Source organism: Vulpes lagopus, chromosome 4 (genome assembly GCF_018345385.1).
Source record: "Vulpes lagopus strain Blue_001 chromosome 4, ASM1834538v1, whole genome shotgun sequence".
Lineage (NCBI taxonomy): Eukaryota > Metazoa > Chordata > Mammalia > Carnivora > Canidae > Vulpes > Vulpes lagopus.
Genome location: NC_054827.1, coordinates 33,891,478 through 33,905,780, shown reverse-complemented (window position 1 = coordinate 33,905,780; position 14,303 = coordinate 33,891,478). Strand labels below are relative to the sequence as shown.

Genomic DNA, 14,303 nt, shown 5'->3' with positions numbered 1-14,303 from the left:
CAATACAGAAAAATAGGACAAAATTAAATTCAAAATTCACTTACTATGTAAATTCTCAGTGATGTTGGAAACTTGTAACTTGTTCTACTGATAAAAAATAAATCTTATAAAAGTAGATAGCAAATATAATACTTAATGAAGAAATAATACATTCCTGTTAAGATTTGTTATAAGGCAAGGATGTATACTCTCTCCATTGAATTTCTAGGCAGAATAATAAAGCAAGAAAAGGTAATTAAAGGATACAGATCAGAAGAGGAAACATAAGACTGCCTTTATGTGCCCATGACATGATTATCTGTTTAGAAACATCGAGAATTATACAAAATAACTGATGGAACTAAATGAAATCAACAAAGTCACAGAATACTTATCAAGATATAAAAGTCAACCATTTCAACATATTAGCAATGAATATGTGGAAACAATAGGCCAACTACATAACTTTTTCAGTCACTAAAAGGATAAAATGGTATCTTAGTTTAGGCTGCTATAACAAATTACTGTAGATTGGTGGCTTAAACAACATTTATTTCTCACTGTTCTGGAGGCTGGAAGTCTAAGATCAAAATGTGAGCATGTTCAGATTTTTTGGTGAGCGTCCTCTTCCTGTTATATAGAGGCCTATCTTCTTGCTGTGTCCTCATATGGTGGAAAGACATCTAGCTGGCTTTCTGATCCCTTCTTATAAGGACACTAATTCCACTCATCAGGGCTCTAACCTCATGACCTAATTATGTTCCAAAGGCCCCACCTCCAAATGTAATTACATTAAGAGTATTTCAACAGGGGATCCCTGGGTGGCGCAGCGGTTTAGCGCCTGCCTTTGGCCCGGGGCGCGATCCTGGAGACCCGGGATCGAGTCCCACGTCGGGCTCCTGGTGCATGGAGCCTGTTTCTCCCTCTGCCTGTGTCTCTGCCTCTCTCTCTCTCTCTGTAACTATCATAAATAAATAAAAATGTAAAAAAAAAAAAAAGAGTGTTTCAACATATGAATTTTAAGGGGCACAGACTTTGCAAGTAGGTATATACCACAACAAATACAAGTTTTAAATATTGAAAAACACAAAATACTAATGTAATAAATCAAAGAAGACATCAATAAATGAAGAGACATACCATGTTCACAGACTGGAAGACTCAACATAATAAATATTCAATTTGCCTCTAAATCAATGCATAGGTTTAACAATTCCTCCAAAATCCTAGCAAGAATTTTTAGAGCTAAATATAAACTTGGTCTCAAAAGTATATGGAAAGTCCAAGAAACTAAAAAAGTTAAAGTAACTTTGAAAAGAATAATAAAGAAGAACCGCTGTACTTGATTTTAAGATGTAGTATATAGCTCTAATAATCAAGACTGTGCTATGAAACAGATTGTTAATGACAACTGACAAAGCAAACAAAATAAAAAAATCAAAACCCAAAGAAGCATTTCACTGAAAAGAATATGGAGATGGCAACAAAACAAAATACATAAAAAGATGTACACAATCATGACCTTTAGGAAAATACAAATTAATACTATCTAGAAATATTATTATGCATGTATCAGAGAAGCTAAAATAAAAATATAGTGACAATATCAAATGCTGACAAAGATGCCGAAAAATTAGATCTCTCATGCATTATTGGTGGAATGAAAATGGCCCTGCCACTGAAAAAATATTTTTAAAAATACTAAATCTACCCTTATCGTAGAACCCACCAATCAAGCATCTGGGCAGGTAGCCAGGCAGGTTAAGTACATACAAACCTTATAGATGAATGTCTCAAACTTCATCAGTAGTAACTAAAAATTGAAAACAACTAAAATAGCTTTCAATAGGTGAATAGTTAAGGAAACATATATTTATACCATAGAGTACCACACATCAACAACAAGGAAGAAATTACCACACACACTACTTGAATGGACTTCAAGGGCAATATGAAAAAAAAAATAAGCAAATGTCAGAAGGTCATGTAAAATATAATTCCATTTATGTAACATTTAAAAAAATGACAATATATAGAAATGGAGAAAAGATAAGTGGTTGCCACAGGAATAATGGGGAGGTTGGAAGTACGTGCAATTTTAAAGAGATATGAAAAGAATTTTTTGCAGTGATAGAATGTATGTGTGTCTTGATTGCAATGACGTTTACATAAATGTATTCACTACAGAATAACATAGAAATATACACACATACATTGTACAAAGTCCATTTTCCTTGCTTTGATAATATACTACAGTTTTGTAAGATGCAATCAATGGGGGAAACCAGATTAATTGTACACGAGATTCCTGATGTGTTTTTGCAATTTTCTGTGATTCAAAAATTACTTTTAAAATATAAATAAAAATTAAAAATAAAGAAAAAATCTAGTGAGTTAATGAGTTTTGAAGTTTATCTTATTGAAGATAATTTATCTGACATTATGGTGAATACTATTTAAATTCATTTTAAAATTTAAGTATTAAAGATATATTTATTTATTAATAATAAGAATATAAATTTGAAAGGAAGAAAAAAGGTAAAAACAATGCCATTATTATAATATAAAACCTGTGCAGAAACATACTTGAAATTGATTGTGTGTGCAAACATAATTTATATTCAATCAAGTTGCAGTGTAGAAGTCATGGTTGTTAACATTAACTTATTTATTTATTTATTCATGAGAGACACACAGAGAGAGGCAGAGACAAAGACAAAAGGATAAGCAGGCTCCCTGCAGTGAGCCACTTGGGAAACTGAAACTGCATCCCAGGAGATGGGGATCATGACTTGAGCCAAAGGCAGATGCTCAACCACTGAGCCAACCAGGCATTCCAACTTATATTTTTATAAAGGCATAGTAAGGGTAATAAAAATACAAAATATCTTTGGAATTAATGTTGAACACAAAACGAAAAAAAATGAGCAGCTTAGCATGTGAATTTTCTATTAGGTTCTAAACAATTGGAAGAAGGAACACATACACATAGAATAAAAATATTTGACAAATTAGATCTCATAAAAATGATCAAATGAGAATATTATGGATAAGCTAAGAAATAATAACTTTAAATAATATTTCAGGTAAAATATAATTACAATTAAATTATATTTTACCTGAAATATAATTTTAATTTTTAACCTACACATAGCTCAAATTAGAGATACAGTCCATCTAGAATTTGCTCTTTAGAATTCATCATGGGCAGAGATGATATTTTTTCCAATTAAAAAATATTGTGGTGTTCAGGGAAGAGTCGATTGAAAGTGCCAACAATTTCAAGTATATAAAACATAAAATATAACTTTGCACAAAATCATAAGCAATGTAATGAAAATATTAAGATTATATTGAAAAATATTATTTCCTAAAAATATCAGACATATTATAGGGAAATATAGCTAAGAAACTAAAGTAAATGAATATTTTTCAAAAAAAAATTGTTTATGCTATTTTTAATCAATGAAAAGCTAAAAATGTTTTGGTTTCATGTACTCAGATGTATATCAGATAAAAAATCTTGTTTTGGTAGTTCACTTTTGAGTAGAAATATTTTTAGGTCTAACAAAATAATGAATTATATGTCAATTTCAGTAATTATATAATTTAAGGATTTGTTTGTTTGTTTTTTCAGTGAACTCTTTTACCACTCCATGTTATTCTAGTTAGAGGAATAAATTATATGATCACCATTGTTATAAGACTAGAAAGTGTTGAAAAATTGCAAATAAATAATAAAAGAGGTCTTAGGGAGACCAAGCCTACATATTTCAGCATTTTATAAAGGAAAATAAAAGTTAAGAGCACTTCCATTCCTACAAAATTGCATAATGCATGTAATCAGACAGATAGATAATAATAAAAATAAGTAATAGGGTACGGAATACTTTACTTCCCTATAGGAATATAAACAAACTTATTTAAATATAGGCTGTATCCATTAAGTCCAGTTAGTTTGCTTGTTCATTTAACATAAGCTATTTTATGATAATTGTTTTACCTTCCAACTCTTGTATTTAAAAACCAGTATATACTTCGATCAAGGAAGAAATATAGAAATTTTTTGAAGTTTCTTTTTTTTTTTAAGTTTTATTTATTCATTCAGAGAGAGCGAAGAGAGAGGCAGAGACACAGGCAGATGGAGAAGCAGGCTCCATGCAGGGAGCCCGATGTGGGACTCGATCCCGGGTCTCCAGGATCACACCCCGGGCTGCAGGTGGCGCTAAACCGCTGCACCACCGGGGCTGCCCTTTTTTGAAATTTCTTTATGTAAAATGGAATTTCAATGTATTAGAAATGCAGCTAATTTAAAAATTACCATTAAAGTGCTAAGTGATGATATAATAAATTGAGATATATAGCTGACTGGGCACAATCAAGAATTATTACATCATACCAAATAGGACATATAGACCATACTGTAAGACTAAAGAATTATTTTTGATATTGTACACTTTGTTCTTTCCTATGTACTCACATGGTTAATAGTACAAGGTTCACTATTTATCCAAGTTTCTGTGTAGACTATGAATTCTCAAATATTTCTTATATTTTTCTGCTGAATAAAATTAAAGATTTCCAATGCACTATGATTGATGTTGCCATAATCTTTAGGAGGACATGTGAAGAATTTTGAAATATGAACTGGTGATGTAGGTTTGTCATGAGATGAAGACAACAGAATGTATATTGTTATATTCACTTTATTTTTCATCTAGAATTAATAGAGAGTACCTAAGCTCTTACATTACTCCAACAAGTTCACTGGTACTCTTTTAAGCTTAGACTATGTTTTCAAATGAAATATTGATTTATAATTAATTTTTATATTTAAGTCCTCATGAAGTTTTAACAGATTCAATACATGTTAACATTTGATAAATCCTTCCCCTCCTCCCCCCACTCAGGAACCAACTCTTTCAGAACTATTACCTCAATACCTAGAAATTCATATTACAGTGGAAAAAGGTTTGGTAAGTCAAATTTGTCCTTCCTTTTTCCCACTCTCATTTCCTCTTTCTCTCTTTTTCTCTTTCTAAATAAGAAATATTTTTTCTTAATTTCAAAAACATAATGTAATTTTTAAATTACTTTCAAGTAAAGATATTTTAGTTGTTACTTACTTATGACTAAAAGCTCAAACTTATATCACCTTTGGGAGAATTGTCATCTTAACAGTTTTGAGTTTTCCAATCCAATACACATACACCTTTACGTTTTTTGTTAATTTCTTTCACCAGTATTCTGTTGTCTGGAACATCTTCACTAGTTTTATTGTTATATACTCTTGGTCTATAGTTAATACATTGTGTGTTTTTGTTTTTTTTTTGTTTTTTTAAATTTTTTTTTAATTTTTTTAATTTATTTATGATAGTCACAGAGAGAGAGAGAGAGGCAGAGACACAGGCGGAGGGAGAAGCAGGCTCCATGCACCGGGAGCCTGATGTGGGATTCGATCCCGGGTCTCCAGGATCGCGCCCTGGGCCAAAGGCAGGCGCCAAACCGCTGCGCCACCCAGGGATCCCCTGTGTTTTTGTTTTTGTTTTTACTTTAACATTTCAGTTTTTCTTGATAGTTTATGAAAAATGCCATTGATATGTATGAATTCATCTTGTATTCTGTGATCATGCCTAATTTAATTGCTAACTCTTATGAATCTTTTTTAGATTACTTTGTATATTCTATGTACACAATTTTCCCTGTGAATAATGATACTTTTAATTTCTCTTTTATAATTTTTTTATTTTCTCTTCTAACTTTTGTATTTTTTTACTTCTTTACTTGTATTTCCTTTTCTTGCTTTATTGTCTTATGTTGGCTCTCTAATACATATGAATGTATTGTTTATATTCCTAACTTCCTCCCTACCTTAGAGAGTAGGAGCTATTTTGTATCCTACTTAATCATCATATTTTACAAATCATGAATTTTAAAATTTAATATTCTATTTAGGAATTTGGAGTTTAGGAAATAAATATGCAAAATTCTTTCTTTATAGTGTTTTGTTTCATTGTATTAAGCTTATGCGGGCCTCATAAAATGAATTGCTATGTTTTGTTCAAGAGTTTATACATTATGAGTTTTATCTCTTCCATGCAAATTTGGAAGAATTCACATCTGAAGCCATATAGATATTAAGTTTTCTTAAAGGATATTTGTAAGTACTGATTTAAATTGCTTTGACATATGTAAAGCAGTTCAGATTGCTTTATTTTTGTCTCACTTTTTGTAAGTTAAGTTTTCAAAGAATTTTTTCATATAATTTAAGTTTTCAAATTATTGAAATACAATAATTCAAAATACCTTCTTTTTATCTTTAAAAAATTGGTAAAGTTGTGATATCACCATTTCTGTTGTTCACCATTATCAGTGGTCTTTTTTTGCTCTTTAGTTTTATAATGAAATCATCAAAGATGCAAAGTAACATTCTTATAAAACTCTTTACTATTCTATAGATTTTGTTTGAATTTTGACAGTTTCTCCACAAATGTTGTTTTTCTTGTCTAACCTTCAATCCAGGATACTACCCTCCATTGGGTGGGTCTCTATTCTCCCCTAGTATCTAATAGTATTATGATTTTTCTTTGTGTTTCCTGTACCTTGGAACCTTTCCTGTCTTTCCTGATACCTTTCTTGTATTAGAGAATACTTTCCAGTTACCTTGCTGAATGTACCTCAATCTGATTTTACCCCATACTTTCTCAATATTACATTGAGACTATATTTTTGGCATTAAAAATGCCAAAAATTTGATGTTTTCTTGTTAAGCTGTTGTTAAGATAATGCTGGTTTCATAAGATGAATTAGCATGTTTTTACCCTTTTTTTATATCCTGGAAGATTTTTTTTCAATATCCTGGAAGATATTGTGTATGAATGTTTTAATTTCTTCTCTAAATGTCTGTAAGAATTCACTCTTCTAGTCGTCTCAGCCTGGTGATTCATTTTTTGGAAAGTTTTATTACATATTCCATTTTGATGGTGATATGATTATATATTTTCAAATTTATGTTATTTTTGGTAAACAGTATTTTTAAATCTATCAACATTAAAAAAAATTACTGCAGAGTTAAGAACAAACTGCCCAACTAGAGGGATAAGAGGTCACATTATGGAAGGTAGGAAATGTGAAGACATGATTTGAAGGAGAAAAGAATCTTGAATGCTACAGAGGGGAGGGAGCACTAATCACAGAAAGAAGAGTTAGGGGGGGAAATCAGTGTGCAGGGGATTGCAAAGAAAAACATTTCCCTAAAACCATTGACTGAGAAAATTAGAGGGGCTGATTGTTGCAAGTATTTATAAGCAGTATTTCTCAAAGTCTGAAGTTTTGTTCATGCCATTGCTGGGATGGAGATTGGAAGGCGTAACAGTGCTCCTGTGTAATAGGAGGGCAGAAGCCCAGGAGCTGACAATGTGGTCTGAGGATCCTCTGAGTTGTGCTAGGAGAGACAGTTCCTCTTCTTGAAGTGCCTTTGGGAGAGGTGACACTTCTTCCCACAGGACAAAAGAAACTGGGCACCATTGACTGCTCTGTTCATTAGCATAGGCACAGAGACACCTGTTGAGGGCAGCTAACCTGTACACTGGCTTTTTGCTGCACTTTACCATAAACCTCAAGCCCCTACACATTCGTTTAACTGCCCATCTGGGACAAGCCAGCCACAGTATGAGAAGACCCTCTCCCATAGAGGATTGATGTGGGTCTGCACTGCATTATTTCCCTAAAATTTGAAGTTTTGAAACCCAGCCGACATGCCTGAGATAAAAGACAGGAGTGCTGTGCAACTAGGTGAGTAGATGGCTTGGACAAAGGATGAAGGGAGGGATCTGAGGGATCCCTGGGACTCATGGGGGGAGATTGTTTACTCTTCTGGGAAGGTTTCCAGAATAATGACAGGTGTAAACTCCCCTCTCTGGGGTAAGAGAGCAGGCTGATGCCATTTTTACTTCCAGCCCATCAGCACAGATGGACATGAGTGACCAGCATACTGCCCACAGTACAGGCTGGAGCTGCTTACAGTAAACCCTGCCCCTCTGATCTCTGCAATGCTTTTTATAGGGGATGTGTACCTAAGAGCTGGAGCAGAAGCAGGCCCCTCCCCCAGAAAAACATAACCTCCTCTCATGTACCTAGTCTACTGACCATAGATTGCTGCAAAACTTTAGTTCTAGTGGAAATTCAATCTAGCCTCTTTTAACAAGCAGATCAAAACACGCCTAGTTAAAACTTATCACAAACTAGACAAGGTCTAAACACTCCCACTGTAGGCAACGTCAAACTCTACAGAGGATTGACTTGAGGGGAAGACCAGCCAAAACACAACAGCAGAGTGCACCAGAAACACTTCCTGAAATGCTAGGCCTTGGGCAATATATGACATTTTCTTAATATAGCCATTACTCTCAGGAGCAGGAAACATAGCAGGCTTTCCTAACACAGAGACCAAGGCAAAATGCCAAAATGGATGAATTCATCCCGAAAGAAAAAGTTATGACCAGGGATATAATTGAAACAGCTATAAGTAATATGTCTGAACTGATATTTAAAACAGCAATTATAAGGATATAAGCTGGGCTTGAGAAAATCATAGAATACAACAGAGTCCCTTAAAGCAGAGATAAAAGACCTAAAAACTCGTCAGACAAAAATAAAAAATGCTATAACCATGATGCAAAATCAACGAATGTAATGACCACAAAAATGGAAAATCAGAGAAATTAAGTGATATAGAAGATAAAATTATGGGAAAATAATGAAGCTGAAAAGAAGAGAGAAAGAAAAATATTGGATCATAAATGTAGATTTAGGAATCTCAGTGAATCCGTAAAGCATAATAACATTCATATCATAGGTGTCCTGGAAGAAGAGAGGGAAAGAGAGCAAAAGGTTTTTTGAGCAAATTCTAACTGAAAACTTATGTCATCTAGGAAGGAAACAAACATCCAAATCTAGAATGCACAGAGAACACCCATCAAAATCAACAAAAGCCAGCCAACACCAAGACAAATTGTAGTAAAATTTACAAAATACAGGGTTAAAGAAAACATACTGAGAGGAGCAAAAGAAAATAATCTTTAAATTACAAGGAAAGACAAATCAGGTTAGCAGCAGATTTAATCAACAGAATCTTGGCAAGCCAGAAGAGAGTGGCATGATATATTCAATGTGATGAATGGGAAAAATATGCAGCCGGGGGTACTCTATCCAGTTAAACTTTCACTCAGAACAGAAGAAGAGATCAAGAGTTTCCCAGAGCAAGAAAAAAAGAAGCTTCCCAGACAACCAAAAATTAAAGAAGTTTGTGACCACTAAATGGACTCTGAAAGAAATAATAAAGGAGACTTTTTGAGTGGGAAAACAAGACCAAAAGCAATAAAGACTAGAAAGGAACAGAGAAAATCTTGAGAAACAACTTAAAAGTAATAAAATGTCACTAAATTCATACATATCAATAATCACTCTGGATGTAAATATCCAATAAAAGGACTTAAGGCATCAGAATGGATTAAAAAATCTATTTGCTGCCTGTAAGAGACTCATTTTAAATCTAAAGACATCTACAGACTGAGAGACCTGCTAAGGGATGGAGAACCATTTATCATGCTAAAAGACATCAAAAGAAAGCCAGAGTATACATTATTTTTTTTTAAGGTTTTATTTATTTATTCATGATATACAGAGAGAGAGAGAGAGAGAGAGAGGCAGAGACACAGGCAGAGGGAGAAGCAGGCTCCATGCTAGGAGCCTGAGGCGGGACTCGATCTGGGGACTTGGGGATCGCGCCCTGGGCCAAAGGCAGGCGCCAAACTGCTGAGCCACCCAGGGATCCCCGTATCCATTCTTTTATCACACAAAATAGATTTAAATCAAATACAGTAGCAAAAGATGAAAGATGAAGAAAGGCAGTATATCATATTAAAGGGCTCTAACCAAAAAAGAACAGTTAACAACTGTAAATATTTATGCCAACTTGGGAGTACCCAAATATATAAATCAATTAGTGACAAACATAAAGAAAGTCATTGATAATACTACCATAATAGTTGGGAACTTTAACACCTTACAGACAAATCATCCAAGTAGAAAATCAACAAGAAAACAATGCTTTGAATAACACACTGAACTAGACGGATTTAACAGATATATTCAGAACATTTCATCCTAAAACACCAGAGTACACATTCTTCTCAAGGGCACGTGGAACATTCTCCAGAATAGTTCACATACTGGATCACAAATCAGGTTTCAACCAGTACAAAAAGACTGAGATCATACCATGCATATTTTCAGACCACAACGCTATGAAACTTGAAGTCAATCACAAGGAAAAAAAATGGGAAAGACCACAAATACATAGAGACTAAAGAACATCCCCCTAGAGAATGAATGGGTTAACCATGAAATTAAAGAAGAAATAAAGGAATACATGGAAGCAAATGAAAACGAAAATATGACAGTCCAAAACTTTTGGTATGCAGAAAAAACAGTAAAAAAAGGAAAGTATATAGCAATGCAGAGCTTCTACAAAAAGTAAGAACAGTCTCAAATATACAATTAATTTTACAGAGGAGCTATAAAATTTCATGCTTAGAGGAGCATGAAAAAGAAAGTCAGTAGAAGGGAAATAATAAAGATTAGGGCAGAAATCAATGATATACAAAACAAACAAAACAGATCAGTGAATCTAGGAGCTTATTCTTTGGAAGAATTAATAAAATTCATAAGCCCCTAGCCAACTTATCAAAAAGGAAAGATAAAGGACCCAAATTAATAAAATCATGAATGAAACAGGAAAGATCATAACCAACACTGCAGAAATACAATCCTAAGAGAATATTATGAAAAGATTTGCCAAAAATTTGCAAAATTGAGATGAAATAGATATATTCCTATAAATATATAAAATACCAAAGCTGAAACAGGAAGAAAGAGAAAATTTAAACAGACCTATAACCCTCAAAGAAATGAATCAGTAATAAAAATATCTCCAACATACAAAATTCCAGGGCCATATGGTTTCCCCCAAAAATTACACCAAATATTTAAAGAAGAGTTAATATTTAATATTTTCAAACTGTTCAAAAAAAGATAGAAATGGGAGTAAAAATTTCCAAACTCATCCTACAAAGCTGCATTACTTGATTCCAAAGATCCCACTAAAAAGGAGAATTATAGGCCAATATCCCTAATGAACATGGATGCAAAAATTCTCAACAAGATATCAGCAAGTTGAGTTCAATAGTACATTAAAAGAATTATTCACGGGATCCCTGGGTGGCGCAGCGGTTTGGCGCTTGTCTTTGGCCCAGGGCGCGATCCTGGAGACCCGGGATCGAATCCCACATCAGGCTCCCGGTGCATGGAGCCTGCTTCTCCCTCTGCCTGTGTCTCTGCCTCTCTCTCTCCCTCTCTGTGACTATCATAAATAAATAAAAATTAAAAAAAAAAAAAAGAATTATTCACCATTATCGAGTGGGATTTACTCCGCTGTTCAGTATTCAATCACTTTAATGCACTACATTAATAAAATAAAGGATAAGAACCATCTGATCCTCTCATTAGATGAAGAAAAAACACATGACAGTACAGTATCCATTCTGGTAAATACCCTCAACAAAGTAGGGGTGGAGAGAATATACTTTGACATCATTAGAGCCACATGTTAAAGACTCACAGTAATATTATCCTCAGTGAGGAAGGAAAAGGTGAGAGCTTTTCCTCTGTGGACAGGAACAAAAACAGAGATGTCCCCTGTCACCATTTTTTTAACATAGTGCTGGACGTCTTTGCCTCAGCAACCAGAAAAATAAAAGGCGTCCAAATTATCAAAGAAGAAGTCAGACTTCACTATTTGCTGATGACATGATACTCTTTGTAGGAAATCTAAAAGACTCCATCAAAAAATTGCTGGAACTGATAAGAATTCGGTAAAGTCACAAGCTACAAAATTAACATACAGAAATCTGTTGCATTTCTATACACCAATGACACAGCAGAAAGAGAAATCAAGGAATTAATCCCATTTACAATTGCACCAAAGATCTTAAGATAGCTAGGAATAAATCTAACCAAAGGCGTAAAAGATCTGTACTCTGAACACTTTTGAAAGAACTTGAAGAGGACACAAAGAAATGGGAAAACATTCCATGTTCATGGATTGGAAGAACAAAGACTGTTAAAATTTCTCTACTACCCAAAGCTATCTATACATTTAATGCAATCACTATTAAAATACTACCAGCATTTTTCACAGAGTCTGATCAAACAATCCTAAAATCTGTATGGAATCACAAAAAAAAAAAAAAAAAAAAAAAAAAGCGAATAGTCAAAGCAGTCTTCAAAAAGAAAAACAGAGCTGGAGGCATCACAATTCTAGACTTATGATTCTAGACTAGAATTATTTCCTACTAATTAAGCATCGTTATGTCTTCCTTATATGTTGAGAATTCTTACCTTGTGAAATAAACCTTTGGAGCTAGTGATATCTTCCAAAGTGTCATGGCATTTGGTATATGAAATTATACTTCTACTCTGATGATTTTGAGTATTCTCAGAGTGTCATAAAATTTTTTTCTATTTGTGTGTTTTACAAGAATATATTTCATATATAAACACCTGTCTAATACAGTCTTTTTCTATTATAAGGAAAATATTTTGACTAGAATATTTTTAACTTCAAATTCATCCAATGGAAATATAAAATTAATTTTCCATTACTTTTATTATCAACAATTTTAACAAGTAATCCATTTCAATAATTATCGTAATTTTGAGTACAGAAGCTACACATATTTCTAAGATTTGGTAGCATTCCAATATTTCAATAGCAGAAGTATTAAGCATTTTCCAAAATATGACTCCAAAGAGCACCTGTTAATTAAGTTCCCAAATAAATAAGAATTCATGCCCTTTCAAGAATTTAGTAGTTTAATTTTTTTTTTTTATTATTTATGATGGTCACACAGAGAGAGAGAGAGAGAGAAGGAGAGGCAGAGACATAGGCAGAGGGAGAAGCAGGCTCCATGCACCGGGAGCCTGATGTGGGATTCGATCCCAGGTCTCCAGGATCGCGCCCTGGGCCAAAGGCAGGTGCCAAATCGCTGTGCCACCCAGGGATCCCCAAGAATTTAGTAGTTTAAAGCACAACTTATTTCTTTTTTCCTTGCCTTTACATAATTTCATCTTATTCTTTATCAGCATTTTTAAATCCTTTATGCCACGTAATTTTAATTTTTTAATAATTGTTATTTCTGGTTTTTGTTCTGTAGAAATATTTGAGCATTTGATTTTTAAATATTTATTGATTAGATTTTTTAAAAAAATCAACCATGTGATAGGAGGTTTTGTGATTCTTTTGTGATGATTCCCTCTGTGTCAAGCTGAATAAATCCCATAATACTAAGGAGGAATTTGTTATTTTAGGACCTCTTGATGATTTCAATTGTTTTTGTTTGAGAGTATCTTGAGAATATTAACAATTGAGAATCTATTTTTAAAACCTATGGTTTGTTTGTTTTCTTTTATATCAGAAATGTTATTCTTTATGTTAGCTTATTTTGTATTGTTTGACAAATCCTATGGTTTACCTACCTGGCTTGAGCAAGATCTATTCGCTATAAAAAAAATTGCTATCACTCACATTTTTAAAATAATCACTTAAAAAATTGTTTTTCAGTATGATTATATGGGATCAGAAATGATGGCTGTAACACAGAAAATTATCCAGATTATTGGCCTTGTCAACACTGTAAGTTTTAATAATTTTACATTTATAATTTTATGAAAAATCACTGAAACTGATGTCTAATCCATAATGACAAAGTAATGACTTAAAAATCTTCAATTATTAATATCCAAAATAACAAACTGAACTTACTCTTTGTTTTTATGTAGTCTTGATGTAATGTTATTTGAACAAGTATGCCATAAATCTTATTTTAGATGTTTACTCAGTTCAAATTGACTGTGATGCTGTCCTCCTTGGAATTGTGGTCAGATAAAAACAAAATTTCTACCAACGGGGATGCTGATGATTTATTACAAAGATTTTTCATATGGAAACGGGACTATCTTATCCTACGGCCCCATGACATAGCATTCTTACTTATGTAAGCACAATGTTCTACATTTAAAAAGAGATATACATAAATAATTTCATTAATTTGATAACTTAATGCATTTATTTATTATATTCTTCAACTTTCTGTAGATCCCTCTGAAAACATTAAATAAACATAGTTATTGCCATGGATGCAATAGTGTAGTTGAAAATATAATAAAAATAAAAACAACATAAATAAATTATATAAAATATATTT

The 14,303-nt window shown here is 33.0% G+C and overlaps 1 protein-coding gene across 1 annotated transcript in view; it reads left to right on the top strand.

The window, feature by feature from the left end:
• ADAM18 (ADAM metallopeptidase domain 18) overlaps positions 1-14,303 on the top strand; it is a 271,792-nt gene that overhangs the window by 148,190 nt on the left and 109,299 nt on the right. The window contains exons 25-26 of the mRNA XM_041751041.1: positions 4,890-4,955; positions 13,927-14,093. Coding sequence (XP_041606975.1) covers positions 4,890-4,955; positions 13,927-14,093 — 233 coding nt within the window. The remainder of the gene's footprint in view (positions 1-4,889; positions 4,956-13,926; positions 14,094-14,303) is intronic.